The sequence below is a fragment of the Dryobates pubescens genome, chromosome 1 (genome assembly GCF_014839835.1).
Source record: "Dryobates pubescens isolate bDryPub1 chromosome 1, bDryPub1.pri, whole genome shotgun sequence".
In the NCBI taxonomy this organism is placed as follows: domain Eukaryota; kingdom Metazoa; phylum Chordata; class Aves; order Piciformes; family Picidae; genus Dryobates; species Dryobates pubescens.
The window spans coordinates 27,784,668-27,807,051 of record NC_071612.1 but is presented as its reverse complement, the minus strand read 5'-3'; the positions used below and the strand labels follow the sequence as shown (position 1 = coordinate 27,807,051).

Below are 22,384 nucleotides of genomic sequence, written 5' to 3'. Positions count from 1 at the left end.
CTTGAAGATTCCTACATTCCAAAGAGTTCAACTGAAATGAAGTCCTGAGAGAAGTCATGCACACTAGAAACACCTGGTGAGCAGAACAGTGTCAGTTTCTTGTGCTGTCTTGAACATGTACTCCACACACCTTAAAAATAAGTAAAGAAAGAAATGAAACTGTGACCTTTCAGGGAAGGGTTCCAGGCCTGATTAATAATCCCTAATGGAATACAATGAACAAAGAGAGCTTAGAAAGAATGGAAAGAGACTGACTAGCAAAAACATTTCCCTCCTAAAAGGTCAAGAGGCTTAGTGATATAAAATGGAAGCTGTCAGCAGGTCAGCTCTGGTGACCCTGCAGACAATTCTGCTTCAGCCACTGAACCAGAGACCAAGCAAAGAAATCAGTGTGCAGGACAGAATGATAAACACAAGGGTCTCAGGGGCCCACAGCTGGCAGGATGCATCTATAGCTCACAAAATCTTAAAGGAAAATTCCAACAGCAGAATTCCAACCCCAGCACTTCAGTCTTGGAGCCTGGCAGCAGTTGTATGCGTTGAGGTCTGCAGGGCAGCTGAGACTGAGCACATCAGTGTGAACCTGCACAGCAGCAAACAGACACTGAGCACACTGGGAGGAAGGAAGGGAGATGTGACTGAATGCACCTTGAAACACAGAAAATGACAGATACCAGATCCAGCAGGCACCACCTCTCCCTCAAGGCAATTAACCCTCTTGGCAAAGCCAATGTGCTACTGTTCATCTGCACTTTGGCAAGTCATTGTTCCACCTAAACCTGGAGGAAAGCGAGTTTGAGCAGGCTGAATAACTGGCTGTTTAAAAGCACATGAAGGAACTCTGGATCCTGGGATTTATTAAGTTTTAAGATGATGACTTGAGTGTAAAAAGAATCATAGAACCACTCAGGGTTGGAAGGGACCACAAGGATCACCTAGTTCCAACCCCCCTGCCATGGGCAGGGACACCCCACACTAGATCAGCCTGGCCAGAGCCTCATCCAGCCTGGCCTTAAACACCTCCAGGAACAGGGCCCCAACCACCTCCCTGGACAACCCATTCCAGGGCTTCACCACTCTCATGGTCAAGAACTTCCTCCTCATCTCCAGCCTGAATCTCCCTACCTCCAGCTTCATTCCATTCCTCCTAGTCCTATCACTACCTAATATCCTGAGAAGTCCCTCCCCAGCCTTCTTGTAGCCCCCTTCAGATACTGGAAGGCCACAATGAGGTCACCTCAGAGCCTTCTCTTCTCCAGACTGAACAGCCCCAACTCCTTCAGTCTGTCCTCACAGGAGAGGTGCTCCAGTCCTCTGCTCATCCTCGTGGCCCTTCTCTGGACACCTTCCAGCACCTCCAGATCCCTCTTGTAATAGAGGCTCCAGAGCTGGATGCAGTACTCCAGGTGGGGTCTCACCAGAACTGAGCAGAGGGGGAGAATCACCTCCCTTGCCCTGCTGGCCACACTTCTCTTGCTGCAGCCCAGGATCTGATTGGCCTTTCTGGGCTGCAAGTGCACACTGAGAGCTCATGTTGAGCTTCTCCTCCACCAGCACCCCCAAGTCCCTCTCCTCAGGGCTGCTTTCCAGCCAGTCACTGCCCAGCCTGGATTTGTGCCTGGGATTGTCAGAACCCAGCTGCAGGACCCTGCACTTGGTCTTGTTGAACCTCATGAGGTTGGCTTGTGCCCACCTCTCCAGCCTGTCCAGGTCCCTCTGGATGGCATCCCTTCCCTCCAGCTGTCTGCTGCACCACACAGCTTGGTGTCATCAGCAAACTTGCTGAGGGTGCACTCAATGCCACTGCCCATGGCACCCACAAAGATGTTGAACAAGCCTGGTCCCAGGACTGATCCCTGAGGGACTCTGCTTGTCCCTGGCCTCCACTGGGACATGGACCCATGGACAGCCACTCTTTGGGTGAAGCCATCAAGCCAGTTCTGTATCCACCTAGTGGTCACCCATCCAACCCATGTGTCACCAGTGTGGAGACCAGGCTGTGGTGCGGGACAGTGTCGAAGGCTTTGCTCAGGCCCAGGCAAACAACATCAGTTGCTGCCCCTCATCTATTAATGTTGTCACCTGTTCATAGAAGGCCACCAGGTTGGTCAGGCAGGATTTGCCCTTGGTGAAGCCATGCTGACTGTAGCCAAAGAAGAACTAATGAATTCAGCTGATGCCAGAAAGGAAGAGAGATCAACCACACCACTACAGGGGAAGAAATGAAGGTTATACACAAATCAACACCTGAAAAATCCCCAAAGAATCCACTATGTAAGAGCAGGCTGAATACAAGTCACTAGTGTGGCCTGCCTGTTAAGAAAGGTACAGAGCACTGCATCTGTAACACACCCAACAACTGAAACACCTCTCAGAGCAAAATCTTAAGTCAAAGTGTTTGGTAGGATGCACTGGTGCACGAGTGGACACTTTACAAGGGTCCTCCTGCACTAGGAGCTAAACACTGAATATTTTGCTGTATCAGAACCATACAAAATGCTGTGCAGATGGTCAAAACACAAAAGGAGCAAAAAGAAGAACAAGACCTCAAAGGCCTCAGATCAGTACTGTGCATTTGGTCTGAACTTGGTACCATGATAGTAACGATGTGAACAACCCAACCTTACAGCAGTCCTCAGTTCTCCAAGGCAGAAAGCTCCCCTGAAGAGAGGCTAATTTTAAAGACACCAAATGTATCAGCAGTGGTGCACTGATCACCTGCCCCAGCCTTCTGCTGGACCTTCTTCCTGGTCTGTTTCTAATTGCTGCTGTGTGTCTCCCATTTCAGCCGTGTCTGTTCTCACTCCAGCCCCTGCTGTAGCTGCCAGCTTTTCTGCAGGGGCTGTCCTCCAGCCACACACAGCAAGCATCCTCTGAGTAACAGTGCTTTGAATCTCTCCAATCTGCTGCTTCTGGAACTTCCTCCTCAGCTGTACAGAGGCTTCTTTGGAGAGACTGCACTGTTTGCTCTTCAGTAAAGTAAACTTTGCAGTATCTTAGTGGGGTTAGGGAACCAGAAATCAAACAAATAGTCTGTGTACTGCTTCATTTTTACACTTTGCAAAATATTGGTAGGCTTGACTCTTAAGTACTTTTAGGGGCTGAAAGGGACACAGTGGGAAAAACACAGCAGTAAACAAAGCACTGCCCCTCTGGGAGCACTGCCTGCAGTGGCACAGACATCCACATCATGCCCTCCTGGCTCTGTGTTGCCCAGAGATGATTAATAAAAATGAAAGTGATCAATTACTGGCATATTGAATGACCAACAGCATGAATTTAATTCAATTTGGCTCTTAAATGGAGCCTTAACTCCCATTCCTAAGCTGTGCAGCTGCCCCAGTGCTGGCATTGCTTGCCCTCCCTGCCCAGGAGCAGCAGCGCAGGCTGGCACAGCTCTCTCCAGTTCCTTACAGTGGCACACAGGGGCTGCAGATGCTGCTATGCTCAAACACTGCTGCACATTCCTGAGCTCAGTTTTAAAGCCTTGCTTTGACATACAGAACATTTCAATGGCACTACAGGTGGCTGTGTTCTGAAGACAATCCAGGTCTTTTCTCCCTGTTTCCAGCATCAATACTATCTGAAATGGCAGCACTGGGTGAGCTCAGATGGTGCTGCTTCATTCCTGATCCCATTCACTGAAGGGTTCTGTGTCTGGAAAAAATAATAGCCACTTCAATCTCTGTCCCTGGTCCTTAGCCACAGAGACAACTAGGTAACCATTTTATCTGCAGGGATTCCCAGTCCGATTAGTAAGTCCTGCAGAATATTGTTCTGTTTGGAACGTGTTTTAGAGCAGTGATTATAAAGAATACATAAAAAAAATCATAGTCAAACTTCTTTCATTCCATTGACCCATATTAGAAGTGCATAGGGCTACTAAATGCATGCAACTTCCCTCTTTGAAATGGTAATTCTGTTTTCTCTCCATGCAGAGCATTCTGCTCTGCTAAGTGACCTCAGGACCTCTGGATATCCAGGAGGTTATTTCATGTTTTTGTTTACTGCTCAAAACCCAGATTTCCAAGACCTTCAGTAAAGGGCTCTCCAATTTGCACTGTACCTAAAGCACTCCAGCCTTCACCATTTTTCACATAAATATTAATGACTGACTTAATGGAACAGTGAAAAATGCTTCCTCTTCTGAGTGCAAGCATCTACAAATGAGCTAGCCTGTTCCTAAGAAAGGTGGAAGTCTAACTCGGCAAGTATTAAACACTGAGAAAATGTGCTGTGCCTTACACCTGCTCACTCTGCAACCCACTGCTGTGCATCCTATCAGCTGCTCCTTTAAGAAGCTCCTTATGCGCCATACAAAATAACCACACAAAAGGGCATTTCTCTGCACTGGAGATCATGGGTGAATGAAGGACTGTCTGGAGAATGCTGCTTAATTTATGCTCAAATGCATGTTCCCTCTCTTGACACTGCTCACAGGCAGAGAAGAAATCTCACCCCTCATGTTGAAATGACAGCCTCAAAGCTTGCCAGCAAAGCTCCATGGAAAAGTGCTCCATGGAAAAGTGCTCCATGGAAAAGTGCTCCATGGAAAAGTGCTCCATGGAAAAGTGCTCCATGGAAAAGTGCTCCATGGAAAAGTGCTCCATGGAAAAGGCTCTGCAGGCTTCCTTGCTTAGTAATTCCCAAGGCAATTCCCAGATGCTGCCACTTTCCTTCAGCAAAAGGAACGCCTGCACCCTTCGAGTGCTGATTACCTTTCTGCAGGGCAGAAAGAGTCACAGAAAAGTTCATCTGCAGCAGTGGAACACTGCCTTCTGCAAGGGGGAAAAGATGGGACAATCCTCTCCTCTCTGCTCCCTTCTCCACTCTCAAAAGCCTTGAAAGCCTACAAGACCTTAGAAGGAGAGCGCCACACTGGCCACATGGAGACTGGCTACACAGCTCTGCTCCAAGAGCAAAATCTATGCAGGGAAAAGCCTCCCTGAGTAGTCCAGGCTGAATGTCTCCCCATTTCCAGTGCAGACGTTGTTGAGGTACCACAGCCAGGGCAAAGGTGTGCTGCAGGAGCCCTGAGGTGCTGTGCTGCTGGGTGCATCTAATGCTAGCAAAGTCAGAGCTCAATTCCAAGAGCTCAGCTAAATCAGCTTTTACTGAAGATGGGGGCACCTATGAACGATTCCAAGCCAGCCTCTGTTTGCCCTGGCATGTTCAGAGCCTGCCAGCTGTCACCCAGTGCCCAGCAGCCACTTCCAGTGCAGGCTCAGTGTGGGAAGTGCCTGTGCAGCACCTCCCCTCCAAAGCAAAGCACCAACTCACCACTTGTCCATTCTGAGGATTTTTATGTGCATATGGGGGTCCACGGATGTGATTCCACATCTGGCCAGATGTCATAGCAAACACAACACACTGGAAGAAGAGAAAAGCAATATATTATTATCTATATTATTTGTTTACCCAGGGGAACAACACCCCCCACTGGTGATGCTTCCTCCAGACACACAGTTGCTCACCCACCCAGAGCCAGCACCTGCCTTGTTTTTCAGACATGCTGCTCTCATGAAATTCTTCATGACTTCTGTTGGAAAGTGAGTTAGCTCAAGACAGAGCTTTGCAAAATCTCACCTGGACCAGGACATAACCCTGGTCTTCATGTGCACTTGGAACTGCCACATCTAGAGGGCAGGAAGGAGGCAAACATTCTGCAAACTGTTGTTGAAGCATCATCCAACCCTCCATGAAACGATTCTATGCTACTCTGTGCTCTTCCTGCCTCGAGCCCAGCACAAACGTTTGCCTTGCCTGTTTGCCTTCAGGACTATCAAATGCTACAGGAACCCATAATTAAAAGCTGCAGTCATTGACAGCAGGTACGTGCTGCCCTGTGGAGCTCTTCTGTAGTGCTGTGTGCCTTTGCTTCAGTTCAGCTACAAAAAGCAGCAGCAGCCAAGGTGGCAGCAAAGTGAAATTGTGTGAGGTTAGGGTAGGGACGCTGGACAGCCTGGGAAGCAGACCTTAGCTCTTGTGCAGGGTCTGCATGACAAACACCAGAGGCACAGTGAGTCATGAAGACTGCCTTAAGAAAGGCAAACAGTGGCTTTTGATTTCCAAGTTAGAAAGACAGCAGTGGGAAGCTGTGCTCATCTAAGCATGCCTCTGGCTTCCCAGCACTGATACTGTCACAACCCTGGGACCACTCCAGTACAGTGCTGGCACCTGTGCTCATGCTCACTGCACCTCCACACTCCCAGCAGCACAGGCTGGTCACGGTGATTTAAGCAGTCCTAGGAGACAGGGCTGCTCAAAGACCAATTTAGCAGATTGCAAGAGGTGCCCTCTTGATGGCTCCAGCTTGAGCTTCACAGAGGCAAAGTGCTTTGGCAGTGTTTGCGCAACAGCCCACTACCAGGCAGCTGCCTTCTGACCTGAGCACAGATTTTGCCTTTCCAGACTGCAGAGGTATGCAGGCAAACCTGAACTACACACAGAAAACTGAGAATCACACTGGCAGGCTGCTACAGAAAACCCTGCCAAAAGCCCCCTTGCAGCCCACACTGTAGCCAGCTGAATGAAAGAGCTCTCAGCACCAGTACTGAGTGCTGCAATTCCTTATCTAAAGTGTTAGAAATGTGCCCCTTCATACCACATGATCTTTTATTCTCTCTGCTTACAGAATGAAGACTCTTGAGAGGAATCTGATTTGCTTCTTGCTGTATCAGTATAAAAGGACAGGACTCTGCAAATAGCTAAAGGCTGAGGTCCTTCTTCACCTCTGTGCCAGCACATCAGGGGGAAAAGTATCCCCAGGTGAAGGGCAGGATCTGAGCCAAACTCACAGATAACCCAGGGATACCTTTTGGGTAGCACGTGGGGTATCAAGTACTGTGCCTCGGTCATCCTGTTTGCCATTCCAAGTCTGCTGGGCAGTGCTGCAAGGCCCGCAAGGGACCAGCAGAGCCTGCAGGCCTTCCACATGGGGCTGAGACTGCTGCAGCCCTGCTGCCATGCAGTCCGACACTGAGCACAACACCAGCACAGCTCTGCTGTGAACTGGCAACAAATCCATGCCTGAGATGAGAGCTCTGCTCCTGGGTATCCAAGCCCATGAAAACTGTTTTCTGCATAACACACAACTGCAGCTCTCAATCCTCTCCTCAGAGAGTCCTGGAAACATCACCTACAAGACCCAACTTCTTGGTGTCAATGAAGTCCTCAAAGGAAAACTCAGCCAGAGCCTCTGGGATCTTTTCTTCTCCTGCTAGCAAAACCTGAGAATTTGTTCCTAATTTGGAAACAGACCATTCTGTCAGGCAAAGAGGCACTGTGGGGTGGTTCTTCCGATTAAATAAGAACCCTCCAACATTTGGGAGCACAAAAGCTCTTCAAATCGAGCTAAGAAGCTCTGGAGAACAAGGAAAAGACACGAGAGCCTTGTCTGTTTGCAGGGATACAGGGGTCAGCTGCTGCATTCCAGGACACCTATGAAAGGGATTCAGCTGAGACTGAGAAGGTTGTTTCCCCTGTGGTTACTGACTGCTGGCTGCCCAGCAGCACCCACACCCCACGAAACCCAAGCTCCTCTGCTTTCCCAGCTGCACGCTGCCTCAGCAGGACTGCCAGACAGGGGCATGGACGCTGCCAACAGCATGGGCTGCCTCTGGCCTTTATGCATCCTGGCCCTTTAATCTGGTCTTTAAAGCTCAAAAAGGAGAAAATATTCATGAAGAAAATATTTTTGTGTGTATTTATTACATATTTATGCCCTTCATAGAAGCATTTTATGAAGCATGACTTACTCCCTGTAGCTCGACACCCTCTCCATGTCTCCTTTAATGAGCTTAGATGAAAAAAGGAGCTCTGCATTCTCCTGGTAGGGTAAAAAGCACCAGCCAAGAGAATCATAACCACACTACATCTTAGAACTGAAGCAGTAATGATTGTCCAAGTCCTTCTGTGGGTCTACACACATAGTTGTGCCCTTACAGCAGGGAGGTCACCTCTGCACAAGCCTGCAGGGTGCAGTCCCCTCCAGCAGGAGAGCTGACAGCAGTAACCTGATGTCTGTGTGGGTAGGAAGCAAGAGATCTTTGCTAAACATCACTTTAGAGCACAAGGCTTTTTGAAGGCTAAAGAACAATAATGACTTTTAAGGGGAGGCACCAGCTCCACACCATGATCAACCATTTCATACTTCCAGCATAAAACCTTTTCCAAAGCCTCCTCCAAGTGCTCTCCATTTTTAATAACCAGTCTTCCACAGGCAATAAGCCACAACATAGCACTGATGCCATCTGAACTGCTTTTCACTCTGGTCCTGCTTGCCAATTCAACCAGCAGGGTGACAATTACTGAAGGGCACTAATACCATTGTGTTAGAGGTCTGGTAACATGGGAACTGACCCTGTTCACAGGGCGCAGCTGATGGGGTAAGTTTTCTGCACTACAATGAAGAGTTGCCTTCAGATGTAAAATGTCCAGCTGCTGCTGAGTGCAGGAAATAGTTCAGGAAAGAACTGATGTGCTCATTTGCTTAATTTAACCAGGAAGTTAATTATGTCTTCAACTATGTACTGAATGCAGAATGACTCTTGCTTTGAAGAATAGAGTTTTAATCCCTATTATCATAGTATCAGTCAGGGTTGGAAGGGACCACAAGGATCATCTAGTTCCAATCCCCCTACCATGGGCAGGGACACCCCACAGTAGATCAGGCTGGTCAGAGCCTCATCCAGCCTGGTCTTAAACCCCTGCAAGACTAAAAACCAATTCTCCAAACCATTCCAGCATTGCATTTCTGACCTGTAACCCTTAGGTACAGAATGGGAATCCCATTGCTGTCCCCAGAGCACGGTTAAACAAAAGCAAACACCCCTGCTTACAGATCTTTGCTTGGACACAAACATACACCTTGCTCATGCTCAGTGACTCACTCATGCTCATTGCTCAGGAGAACCTGCCCCAAAACCTAGACTCAGATACTGCATCTGCTAGCAGCATTCTGAGCAGTGTATCAGTGCAAAGGCTTTCATGAGGACATGCATGCTAAGGAACTAGTCCCAAGTGCAGGAGTCATGCAAGCCTGCCTACCAGAGCAGCCATGGCCCAACCAGTTTTGTTGTAGATGAACTCCAGGTTATTCCTCCGCAGATACAACAAGCCCCCGACCAGGGAAACCAGCAGAGCCAGGGCAATGGTACCAGAGTAGTTGGGAGGCCTGAACACTCTAATCTGGAAAGAGAAATGACAATACATATCACAAACAAAGGTAAACACACAGAGCCTCTGCCAGATAAACAAACAGGGAGCAGCTGAAATCTGCTCTCAGAGTCAGAAAGACTAATCCCTAAAGGCACATGTAAATAAGAAGTTGTAGTAATGCCTTTAATAAGCAGATAAGAGGAAAAAAGGGGTTTTTAAGCATCACTTTGAATTTTTCAACTCAAACCCATAATTTCTACAACATGTATGCAGGTTGAGTTTGAATTAGGAGTAGCTCCCTTTGGATCTGTTGTGTAAGGCACATTTTACTTGCTAACAACTAACAACCACACCACCACTGCTTTCGTCCACCCAGAGGAAGGCCGTGCGACATTTAAAGGCAGGAACAGAACATCACCTGCAGACACAAGAGGCAACCACAAGTACCACGACTATTGGGTGGTGGTGTTTTGTTTTTTTCTATTTAATGTGTTCTAGAACCTACAGGAGAGAGAAATGTCTTAAGGAAGGAGGACTCTGTCCCCAGCCTGCCTCTGGCTTCAGCTGTGAAAGCAGTGAGACTCACATGAACGTCTGTCCTGTCGGCTATCCATTTCGCCAGCTGCTCAGCTGCAAACCCAATCCTCTGCAGGTCAAACGTATCAGCTCTCTTGGGTTTACCTTTAGGAGGAAAATGCATGAAAGTCGGAGCAGAGTTCATATTCAGCTACAAAACCAGGAAAAACAGCAGAGAACAATTAGTGACTGTGCTCAGAATGGTTCCCTTCTATCTACAAGACAGCACCAACCACATCAGCATGACAAGCACCATTTTCCTCCACACATTACTCTCTTGCTATACATCTTCACGTGTTGTCCTGTAGGAAGTGTGCTGAGAATGCTCCCTGCAGTAGATTCTTTAGGGTGTTCAATTATTCAGAGTACTTCCCCCACAGCCCTCTGAGTATCCTGAGCTTTCCAGTCCTCACACTCAAAGAGCTGACCTCCAATTAATGAAACAGAAAATCCCCAGTCAAGCTGGTAAAGTTATAGGGGAGGAAATAAAGCATGCAAGTAGCTTGTTATGGTTTCTCTTGGCCAGCTCTCACTCATCTGAAGGTAACCAGCCTAAAGCATTCAGCCCTCAAGGCACACTTCCTACACCACTAGCCCCTGGAATGCAGGCAGGCCCAAGGAGCCAGCTGAGGCTGCAGGGCTTGCCCTAGGAGCTACACATCTGTTAGCCGATGGTGATGCCACTGCACTTACTGACAGCACAGCAAAAACTCACTCAGTTTTGTGCTTTGACTTTGCAAGATGGTATAGAATGATTTCACTACAGAAAACTCCTCCATCTTCAGAAGTGGTGCAATAAAACCACTTGAAAACATAATGTAAAATTATTATAAGCAAAATCAGGGGAAGTACTTAAAAATAAACTCATTTGGAGATCTTTCAAACACAGGGACAGAGTTTGTTTTACTCCTGCAAAATGAGTTTCATCACATTACTGAAACATAATATTACATCAGGGCCAGAACTGAATGTATCAATAGAAATGAGCAGCAACTACAGCATTTTCCATCTAAGCAAATTACAGTCCTCTGTGACCTGACCTGGAAATGAAAACTGGCCTGAGAAAGGCTAAACCAAACGATGGTGACTGAAAGAGTTCATGAGGTACAGAACATTGAGCTACAGAGGCCTTCTGGCATGGCAGTGTTTGGGGGCAGCAGCTGACGAATCAGCACCATTACTTTCTGGGGCGCTCTGCTGTGCTGTCTGTACTGGATGACTTCTCTGCACACAAACAGGAGCTCAGCAGAACACTTCCCCCAAAACACCCTAAAATAGCCATCAGTATCACACTTAGCCCTGGAGTTCTCAAAGACAGTCACAGACTTCTGTATTTATCTAGTTTCATCCAAACCTTATATGACTTGAAATACAAACCACCTGAAAATAACCCCATCGGGGGCCTTTCACACAAGCAGTGAGATGGACTGGACTATGCCAGTTTCTACTCCTCAGCTTAAGGCAAGGTCTAACAATATTTTTTTATTACTGTTATTATAACCACAGCAGCATAATGCAAGGTGCTTTCAAAGACTATTTGAACTGCAATTCTAAAAGCAAAATCTGAAGCCACTGAGACCCCCTCTTTCCACTGGCAGCCCCAGACCCCCTCTCTCTGTTAGTTAAGAGCTTTTTCGCCCTAAAGGAAATCTTTAAATGCAAAGGTTGGTTGCATTGCACTTAATTCTAAAAAAAAAAAAAAAAAAAAAAAGCCATTAACAATGGCTTGAAAAAAACAATCTGCATAATGTAATCTATAAACCAGCATCATAAACCCACTTGGAAAATGCTGGAAGTGGCTACCGGCATCATCTGTCTTCACTCATCTCAGGGGAACTGCAGTGCCTGGGGGTTTGAACCAGGCAGAGGCTCCTACACCTACAAAGGAAGTGATCTGGCTTTTGTCCCTTGGCAAATCAACACCCAGCTCTAGAAATTCGGAATGTTCCAGAGTATCAGATGCTTACCTGCTGAAACACATCTGCCCCTTCGTCATAATCCACGATGGTGAAGAACAGCTTGTTGGAAAAGGCAGAGGAGTAGCGCCAGGAGTTAGCCAGCACCTGGTACTCTTCATTGGCCTGCCTGGGGAGGAAGGAACGGACACCCCTGTGGCACCTGCTACAATCTGCAGCCAGGTGCAGTGGTCAGAGGAATTGCACTCGCAGGGGTTGGACGAACTACACTTTCATGGCCATTCTCAGCACCCACATGATCAAAGCTAAAAAGCTTCGGCTAGCTGTGCAGAACACTGCTTCCAACTTACCCTCTCCAGAACTGGAAATGTGCCAAGTCAGACTGCAGCAGAGACCCCCCCCAGGCTGATGCTAACAAACAGTAAAGCTTGAGAAGAGGAGTGGCTTAGTAGTATCACATGAACCCACCAACAGATCCATGCCAGGAGATGCCCACATGGGCCTTCAGCCACAGTATCTCCATTTCCTTTCTGGGGACAGCTGCAGGTAGGGAGTTCTGAAACCAGTCAAACCCCCACACAGCAGTGTGACAGCAGTGACCTTCCTCAAACAGCAGAGCCACAGAATGAGCCTCGAAACCACTAAGCACCGTAGAGACAACGCTCAGGCCATGAGCGGCAAGCTGGTGTGCAGCACAAGACAGCCAGGATTACTGCCACTGAACCTCCTTCATCAGCGCTCAGCTGCACATGGCCAGGAGGTTAGGTGTTGGGGAGGGAGTCACACTGGTACTGCTCACGTCTGGCAGACACCTTAAGAACTTCTCCACTTCCTCACAGCTCAGACCAGCCTGAGGCATGAAATAAACTACACACAGCCCCAGCAGAGCTGGGCTGCAGCATGTAATGTATCCTAGGTGAAAGAATCGACCAGAAAAAAAACCAGCAATTGCATTGTGTGCTCTCTCACCCTCTCCAAGAACAAAATCTCATGAAATCCAACAAAACTCATCTTCCACCCTTTAGCTGATGGTGTAAAACTTGCTGCCTTACACACTCAGTCCATGGGCAAAAGAAATGTGTTCTAGGCACTGGATTCCCTCTAGAAATGGACACTCACTAGCATCCTGAAGAGGGCAGTCAGACAACAGAGAAATGCTGTGCAACCCTTGGCCCTCTGCAGGGCACTGCCCTGGCACACCTGCTGTATGAAAGCTGGACAAGACACAAACCACTTCACCTGCATGCCAGCGTTATTCTCAGTCTGCTTTTCACTTGTGGTGAAACAAGATTCCTGGGAGACTCAGACAGTGCATGATTTGGGAGCAGACTCTTGCTACCCGTGGCCTTTGCATCTTTGAATGAACAGAACAGGTAGGAAGTGAACTTTAGGAAGCACCATTTGGCAGAAGGCTGTAGTAGATTTTCTACAAGGGGTTCAAAGCACAGCCTCCTCACACTGAAGGTAGCAAAGCACTGTGATACATCTTGATGGTAGCTCTTGAGGGGTGTGAAGAGGGCATGAAACAAGGAGGGCATGGAACAAGGAGGGCAGGAATACTAAGTCACAGGTTTACCCCAGACAGAACTGAAGCACACCCTACACTGCCCTGTATCATTTCCGACAGGTAGAATGCTGACCCCATCATACTAACTATCTGAAGCATTGGCTGCTCCTCTGTAGATCCAGGAAGAGCAAAAACCACAAGCATGGTCACTGAAAAACATTCTGCCTCCAATTAACGTGAGGCAACCTCAGCTCTGTCACTTCTTACCTACATCTCACTTTTGAGCAGCAGTTCCAGCAGCTGGTGTCTCTGAAATCCTACAAAGGCAGAGGGCAGAGCCACTCTTGGCATCAGCTCATCAGAACCATGGTAGCACTGCTATTGCTTTGGCAGGGATCTCAGGTGGAGACTGAAATGCTGCTGCTGCCACTTCTTAAGAACCTCCTCACAACAGCAACAACACTAATATGAACCAGCTGCCAGGAAAGAGTGGCCAGGTCAAAAGGGCCTCACCAAGAAAACTCCACAGACTCAAGAACAAGCTGCTGAGCAAATGCTCCACAGCAGTGCCTCCCACCATGCAGGAGGTGCTCATGCAACATTAAAAGTTTCATTTCAGAAGATTTATCGTGTGGGTGTCTGTGGCAGATAACAAGATTTATACAGCCTGAGCTGTATTACATTAGATTAATTTTGTTCTATTAGTCCAGCATTATAGTAAGGAAAACAAAACCACAATGTTAGGAAATTAATAAAAGAGCCTGGAATTCTTTGCCACAGAACGGCTCAGGCTGGAAGGAACCTCAGAGCTCATCTCCTCCAACCTCCCCACCATGGGCAGGGACACCTCTCAACCAGACTCAGCTCTCTCTAAAGTGAACTGTGACCAACACTGCAATTTACCTCCAAAACAGCTTTGTTATCTGGGATGTTTTTCCCAAATGGAGAGAAGAAGGGATTAAGTTTGTCTTTTGGCTTCTTCTCAATACCCCACAGCTAACAGATTGAGATGCTCATTTGCATGTCTTTTTGTTTAGGGTGACTCCATGTCCTGATGAAAAGCACTGAAACATCTGCAGATGTGTCCAGAAAATTCAGCAGCATGGCAAGCCTGAGGAGTACGGACACCAGCTGGAAACTACACTGCTCATGCAGCCTAGGAACTTCTAACAGCAGAAGGCAAGCTAAAATCCATGCTCTTCTGCTCACTGCATCCCAGAAGACTGCCAGTGTTCTGCAGGTAAAAGCAGCTCTCAAAGCACACTTTGTACAAGCTGCAAAGGGGGGAAAAAAAAACCAAAACCAAACCCTGTGACCACAGGAAGAAGGAGGAGTCTCTCAGGATGCAAGTATTCAATTAGTGCCTTTTTAAACAGGACTTCTCAATGCTTCTCTCAAGGTCCTGATGTACACTGGAAATGAAAATGCAGAGCTTTCAGCAGCTCCTTCTATGTTTCCTGTTCCTTCTGTGAACCCAAGCTCAAAAATCCCCTCCCAGTAGAGCTAAGAGACCGATCAAGGATGTTCTCACTACCTGCTCTCTAAGTGTTGATCCCTGTGATAAATGATCCCAAGTTAAAGGTTTTGGTCTAGGTGATTTTTGTTTTGAAGGGACATTGATTACTTTTTTCGTATGCAACGGCTCTGAAAACATTTTGATAAGGAACAGTTACATCTTGGATGAAAGCATCCTCACAGAACATTACAGATTAAGTTCAAAATCCATTTTAGCCTCAGGCAAAGGGGCCAGCGAGTAGCTAACCAATGCATGCATTCCAGCCTGGACATCCTTTCAGTGCTCCTGCCCATTAATCAGCCATTGATTTGAAAATGTCCATTTGCCTGCTCACAGTTTTATGTGCAGTATGATCAACCTCATTAAGTTCCTTTGATTTCACATGGAAAAGTGGAGGGTAACTTCACCTCTATTCAAACAAACCCAGCTGAAAGCAGGAGGTTGAGTTTTTTCCTTCATTTTATGCTCCAGCATTTTCAGTTGCTTCCGTACATCAGCAGCCAGGCTGGCACACTCCAGGGTGAAGCTTACAATCTCCTGCTCACAACAGGAAAAGACACAGAGCTGTCCTCAGCCATGGCACCGCTGACACTGTTCTCATGTGCCCTACAAATAACCCCTGGAGAGAATTAGCTGTGGCTGTAATAATGACAAACACAGTGACCTTCATCAAGCTGAACCTGGTGCCTCTCCTGCAGCCTTATCCATCACCTAGGAAAACAAGGAACCATGCAAAGTCACATGGAAAACCTTCAACTGCTATTTCATTCCCTGAAGTTGAATTCTGGCAACACAAAGAAGAGATAACAGGAACCAAGTGCTGGAAGCTGTGAAGAAAAACTTCCCTTGGCTTAATGACGTCGGAAAGCCTCCTGACCTCCTCCATCTCCACAGCTCCACCTGTGCAGGGTGAGCTCCTGGAAATGTAGTTCCTGCACTCTCCCTCTCAACTCACCAACTGACTGCAGCGACCACAATGGAGCCATTCAAAAGTATACTGCAAGCTGTGACTACAGGTATGAAGCCCCATCTCCAGCCACACAAGTACATGGTTATAGGTACACAAGACAAAGCTTGCACTGCAAATGCTGCATTCACAGAATGGTAGGGGTTGGATGGGGCCTCTGGAGATCACTGAGCCAAACTCCCCTGCTCAAGCTGGGTCACCTAAATTACATTGCACAGGAACACATCCAGGAGGGTTTTGAAAGTCTCTAGGGAAGGAGAGTCCACAACAGCTCTGAGCACCTTCAAATGAAGAAGTTTTTCTTTATGTTAAGGTGGAACTTCCTGTGTTCCAGTTTGTGCCTACTGCTATCTACCAAGCCAGTCGCACCATTAGAAGGCTATCAGATTGGTCAAGCATGATTCTCCTTTGTGAATCCATGCTGACTACTGCTTTTCCTCCACATGCTTAGAGATGGCCCCTGGCACAAGCTGCTCCATCACCTTTCAGGGCTGGAGGTGAGGCTGAGCGGCCTGCAGGAGCCTGTCACACAGCAAGCATCTGCCCCATGCAAAGACCAGCCCTGCTGAGCGTCCTGCATGCTGGCTGAAAGGTTCACCCCAGCAGAGCGGTGAGGAGTGAGCCCAGGGGAGCAGCAGTTACCTGCAGACAGAGCACTGCCGCTGTGGCTGCAGAGCAGTGAACATCACCAGCACAGAGTAGTTCCTGGGGGGAGCCTTCACGAACCTCCGGAACTTGTCCCCATTCATGCGGATCACCGAGCGCCTGGAGCTCCACTCCATCAGCTGCTCCACCTTCTCAGCCAGCATGTTCTGCAATTGAGCACAGGTATGGAGAGAGATGAAGCTTGAATACCTGGCACTTCATACTCACATCCTGCCTGCTCAGTCTATGGACCCCAGCAGCAGGCTGGGGGCACCCCTGCTGAGCCTACAGTCCCAAGCAGGCAGCGGATTTGCACTAGTAAAAGAAATACCTCAGTGTGGAGACAGCAAATGCAATCAGGCAGGGTTCTGCTGGAGGCAGAGGAGCAGAGTAAGGCTTTCTACACACAAGGTACCAGCACAGCAACACTGAACTCATTAAATCCTTCAAGCTTTAGAAAAGGCAGCACTGATTCACTGCGCTGGGTAAGAGATGCAGCAGGGCACTGTCAGTCACCAAAACATTCAGATGAAAGAAAAACACAGCTACAGAGGAAGAGAAGCACTTGTTACACTCAGGATTCCATTACCAGTGCCACATTTATAGCAATATAAGGTTTGTATGTTGCCACAGACAGGAGAGCACCTTCCTACAAACCCACCTAGGCACCTTCCGTTATGGGAGCAACGTCTGCAGATTCTTTCAAGACTGAGATCCCCAAAATATTTTGGGTGAACTCTCAGTTCAAACAAATGCTCAAGCTAGCAGCCTGGCCTTGCAGATTGCAGAGCTCAGTCTCACCTTGATATTTGTATAATACAACTAAGAGTTTGCAGAGACAAAAGGAAAAGACTGTTGAGTGAAAGGCAAGGGTGAGCTCCACCTCGAGGGGAAGGTCTTCTCCTGCTTAAAAGAAGTGTTGAAAAGTAAGGAAAAACATTGAGAAACAAGAGGCAGGATTTCCCTGTTACCCTAACAGAATAGCAATGGTCTGCTATTAACAGCCAGGCAGGACAATGAACTACCCAAATTATTCTTGCCATGAAGGTACTCAAACCAAACTCGCTTCCTCCCAGCCCCTAGGTAAACGCCCCTTCCTTTGCTAGCAACATGCACACAGTGCTGCACCGGTGCAGTGTCACGGCTCCTTCCGCCCCACGCCTCACTCGCACCTTCCTCTGCATGCCTCCTGAGCACCAAGAGCTCCTGTTGGAACTCCAGCAGCAGCAACAGCAGCAGCAGACGTCAATCACTACAGGAACTGGAAGTTGCTCTGCCTTTCACAGAATGCTGGCAACACATCCCAGTTGGAAAGTGAGCAAAAAGCCAGAAGAGCCACAACAGCTCAGCTCCAAAACTTTGAGGCCCTTTAAATGGCATCTGGATCTTTTCCCTCTCGGTAAACAGGGCTTCTAGAGAGACATTTCACAAAGCCATGCATAGTTGAGCTCTCTTCAGCATGGAGTAACCACACAGAGACTAATCCCTCACAGCCCTGAAGCCCCGTGCTGCCACTGAAGAATTACCCAGTAGTCAAGCCGGACAGCTCTGCTATGGGTAAGAGAGAGCCGTCTTCCTCCTCTCCAGTTCTCCAAGTGCTTTCCAACACCAGGGTACAATACAGGTACTGTGTTTTCAATCACAGGAGATGACTGAACTGCTACGATGCAGCAAGCAGCTTGTGAACCACTGGCTATGGAGAAAGCATCGAGACTTTACAGTGCATTGGACTACAAAGGCAGGCTGGGAGGCAGCAAAAGCCTGCCCTGGTAAAAGAAAGAATGCAAACAAATTAATTCAGCAATCATTTAAAATCATACAGTAAATAAAATACACATCAGAGATGCTTTGCTTCCTCCAGTAAGTGCAAACACAGAAGACAAAAAAGAGGAATAAAAGGGTGGAAGTTAAACTGCTGTACAGGCACTTAGGCATTGCTTTGTAACCAGAACCTGAACAGGAAAGCAATGATACCTCAAACACACTGAAATCATTGACAGACTCCCTCTGAAAAGTCATAAATTATTTGTTTCATCAAGGAGTACCCAGCACTGTACTTCTGTTGTTCCACAAGAGACAGCTAACACGAGGGTGTGTCCCAGACAAGAATCACAGAAGCAGCCAAGTGACCTTTAGTTCAGCAAAAACCAAGCAGCTTTCTCCCACATCAGCGCAGCTGGTCCAGAGGTGACAAACAGCACTGAGCTGACAAGCACTCTGGGTATGAGCACCCAGGTGCTTCAGCTCACAAAACTGAAAAACCAAGAAAAGAAAGTGAAAGAAAAGAATTCTTTGCCAGGGTACTTTTGGTGGCTAGTTCTAAGGAGTTTGTTGTCAATAGAACAATGAAAAATACAACAGGAGAAAGGAAGCATGGGCAGGAAATGTGACCTTCCACAGCCACCCTAGGGGTTTGCTTTGAAAGCACTCAGCACTAATGCTGCCAAGCACTCTCCCCAATGATTACCCAGCTGCAGAAGACATCCCAGTTCTGATCACCTGAATGCACTCTGATGTATTCTCAAGCCCTCTGCAGATCCAAGCCCATCATCATAAAGAGATAAGAAAAGCTGTGCCAGCTGAGGCCAACAGTCAGCCTAGTCCACAGCCAGTGGTGGACTCCCACACAACAGTGTGGGCACTAAGCAAACATCTTCTGTATCGTAGGATATATCCTGCCAATCCTCCTCATCTGCATCTCAGCAACACCCTGAGCTGCAAAGAGCTACCTCTGCATGTAAAATAACTCCACAAATGATACATACTGAAAAATTGCTGAAGGCAAAGGCTGCATTTTCTGCACAAACACATCCATCTGTACATGATGACACTTCTGTAGCTCCACATCCTGCCCTGACTCCCAGCTAGATGTAGAGGTATGCTACAGATAATTCCATCTACCACCTGACGCTGAAATGAGTACTCCAGTTTGGAAGCCTGCATTCAGGTCTTCCTCTACGCCACTCTCACTAGACTACCTGGAATACCTGGGGTACCCAGTGCCACAAAAACACAGACCTGCTCAAGTGAGTCCAGAGGAGGATGACTAAGACGATCAAGGGGCTTGTCTCCCATGAGGACAGGCTGAGAGAGTTGAGGTTGTTCAGCCTGGAGAATTCTCCGTGGAGACATTACTATGCCCTTCCAGTAGTTACACAAGAAGGACAGGGAGGGACTCTTTTATCAAGGGGTACAGTGACAGGACAACCTGGTCCAGTGGGAGGTGTCCCTGCCACAGGGACACTGAAACTGGATGATCTTTAAGGTCTATTCCGACACAAACCTTTCTGTGATTCTTTAAGGTCAGTATTAGCACACTAGTTACCTGTGCCACCTTCCAACAGCCCTTTTCAACTTCCATTGCACTTCAGAAACTTTTTTTACAGCCTGAGCAATCTGCAGAAAGAGTTTCCCTACATGAAGTTGCCTTTATGAGCAAGGTCGTCTTCAAGTACTGCACTTTCTCCTGCGCCATCCTAAGACCACCACTTCCTTAGCTCCCCTGCCACATGCCACATTTGCTGTGACAACGAGTAGCAAACAGATCAGAAAGTGAAACCAAATCATGCCAGTGGAAAGGCAGGATCCACTGCAGTCACTGTTTCTTACAACAGCAAAATGACCTAAGCTACTGGAAGGAAAGTCCATGCATGCTGGCCACAAAGAACAGTTCTCACCTATTCATGTGTCACTTAACGTTAAACTCATTCACAAAGTGACCCCAGAGGCAACTTAACTAACTAGCCCAAGGTCAAGGGAGAAAAGCCCCTCTTCAATAAACTTGCTGTGAGAGGGGAGCAAGTGGTGATACTGGTGAGAGACCAGTACCTGCTCTTGAGAGGCAGCTTACAGAGGCCTGGGAACGATGACAAGATCCAATGAACAGCTGCAAAGCTCCAGGATGTGTTCAGCAACAGAGCTGGTTTCTGTTCTTCACCCGTGCAAGAACTAACAATGAAGCCCTGCACAGCCAGCAGGATGCCATCAGGAGCAGTCACACTGCCAGTGGCACTCACGGAGACTGGCAGCACCGAAACTTCCTACAGTCCTACAGAGATGCCAGAGACAAGCAGGTACCACTGACAGCTTGTTCTAATGCTAGGCTGGCACAAGTTACACTCCCTGCTGTCCAGAGGAGTCAGGTTTCACATTCCATTCACTGGACACTAACAAACCAATTCTTCCTACAGAACTGTGCCATGCACTGTGACAAAACTTCCTCCTCTTGGCCACAGGGATGTGCAGAGCCCTAAATCAGTCTCAAGTTAGTGCAAGTTTTTCTCCCCCTGTATTTAGAAACAAAAGAAATCAATGTCATTGTGCTAAGCCTAGAGATGAAGTGCAAAGTCACAGGAATCTCTTTCAGATTTCAGAAAGCCACCACAGACACTTCAACTCCTCCCCACACACCCCCAGGGCAGTAACACATCGGTGACCACAGGCAGGAGAAAGCATCACCAGAAATGAGATGCAATTACTATCCTAATCCCTGCAGACAGAGAACACACCTATCCCCACGTGGCAGAAACCTATCCTTTGAACAGAACATCCTGTGATTTGCTATCAGCTGTTAGGTCTGCATCACACTGAAGTACATGAAGCATTCCTTTGAAGCCTGATTTCCTGCTACATGAGTCCTTGCCTCCCTCTCCAAGGATGCAGTTCATCTGCATTGAGTTTACTCTGCAGAACAAGAGAATTCCACAAGGAACAGTTATAAAATGTATGCAGTTACGAAACCTGTGCTGGACAGAACACATCTCATGGGCTTAAATATTCTGCACCATACATACTTGTGGACTTACACAGACAGGACTGAACTGGAGGAATTGTCATCAATCCTGAGTGCTTCCCACACACACTCAAAGCACCACTCTGGCTTGAGTGCAATCACCCAGCTGCCTCCCTGGCACACTGCTTGGCCCACTGGGTTTGGGCAAATACCCAATGCTCTGCTAAAGAAAAGAAAGCACTGGTTTGCCAAAAGTCATGCAAGCATGGAAACAACAGCAGAGTAATGCAAGACTCCAAGATCCCAGCACATAGCACACAGGGCCTGTGGGCCAGGTGGCTTTGGACCAGCTCTTTGTGAAAGGAGAAAGGCAAAAGCAATCTGCAGTGTGACTGAGTCACTTTGCACAGACACAGCTCTGTCTTCAGGATGAGTTACCAGCATCTGCAGCACCAAACTAAAACCTCATGTTTATACAAAAACAAATGCCCTGTTTGAGGCATGCAACAGTTTTCATTTCAAAACCTACAGCTCACACAAGAAGAAAATTCACTCTCCTGCCAGTCCCAAATGGCATTTGAACAGGCTGGCAGAGAAAAGCAACAAGAAGCAAATAAAGCAGAGTTCTGTCAACTAAAAGTGCAAATTCCAATGAACACAAAGTTCAGGCAAAGGCTACCTTCCAAAAACAAAAGCTCTCTTTCAGAAACAAGCCAATGGCTTCAAAGGAAAGCTGTGCTGCATCCAGCTCCTGAATCAGCTGGGGAAACCACTCAGAGCAAGCTCCACTACACACCCCTCTTGCCACAGTCTGTCCTACCTGTAACTGCTCATTGTTCTCTTCTTCCCCTTTTCCCTCTCTCACCGAGATGAAAATCCCCACTTTTGCTGTGGAAATGAATCAGAAAGAAGAGAGGAGAGGACCCATCACAACTGTTATGTGGAGCACAGGGAACAAGAAGACTCAGAAAACCATGGAATTGCCTCCTCTAGGAAGAGGAGATGCAGAACGCTTTCAGAAATTAGTCTGAAAGTAACACAGGAGCAACAACAAGAGGAAGAAAGCAGGCCTGGAGAATGGTCCAGAGGGTACAAGCACAAGGGATGCAAGCTTCTGCCACACCCAGGCCATGCAGCTGGACCATGTATGTAGCACCTGCTATAAAGCTTAAGGACCCAGGAAGTGACACAAGGGCTCAGACAGGAGTCTGCAGCAGCATGTGGCAGCTCTGTTAACTAACAGCTGCACACACCCTGGATGCTGCAGAATCCTGCACTGCTGCTCCCATGCCACAGGCATAAACAATTTACAGGTGGAGTTAACACTGCCCAGGGTACGAGCAGAGGAGTTTTGGTTTCCTTTACG

The 22,384-nt window shown here is 47.7% G+C and overlaps 1 protein-coding gene across 2 annotated transcripts in view; it reads right to left on the bottom strand.

Moving 5' to 3' along the window:
• TUSC3 (tumor suppressor candidate 3) overlaps nucleotides 1–16,462 on the bottom strand; it is a 36,601-nt gene extending 20,139 nt beyond the window's left edge. The window contains exons 1-5 of one of the 2 annotated variants that reach the window (XM_054163228.1): nucleotides 16,284–16,462; nucleotides 11,703–11,820; nucleotides 9,746–9,886; nucleotides 9,049–9,189; nucleotides 5,281–5,370 (exon numbers count right to left, since the gene is read on the bottom strand). In XM_054163228.1, coding sequence (XP_054019203.1) covers nucleotides 5,281–5,370; nucleotides 9,049–9,189; nucleotides 9,746–9,886; nucleotides 11,703–11,820; nucleotides 16,284–16,450 — 657 coding nt within the window. In that variant the 5' untranslated portion in view covers nucleotides 16,451–16,462. The remainder of the gene's footprint in view (nucleotides 1–5,280; nucleotides 5,371–9,048; nucleotides 9,190–9,745; nucleotides 9,887–11,702; nucleotides 11,821–16,283) is intronic. The other variant, XM_054163221.1, reaches the window with a different exon arrangement.
• Nucleotides 16,463–22,384: the final 5,922 nt, after the last annotated feature.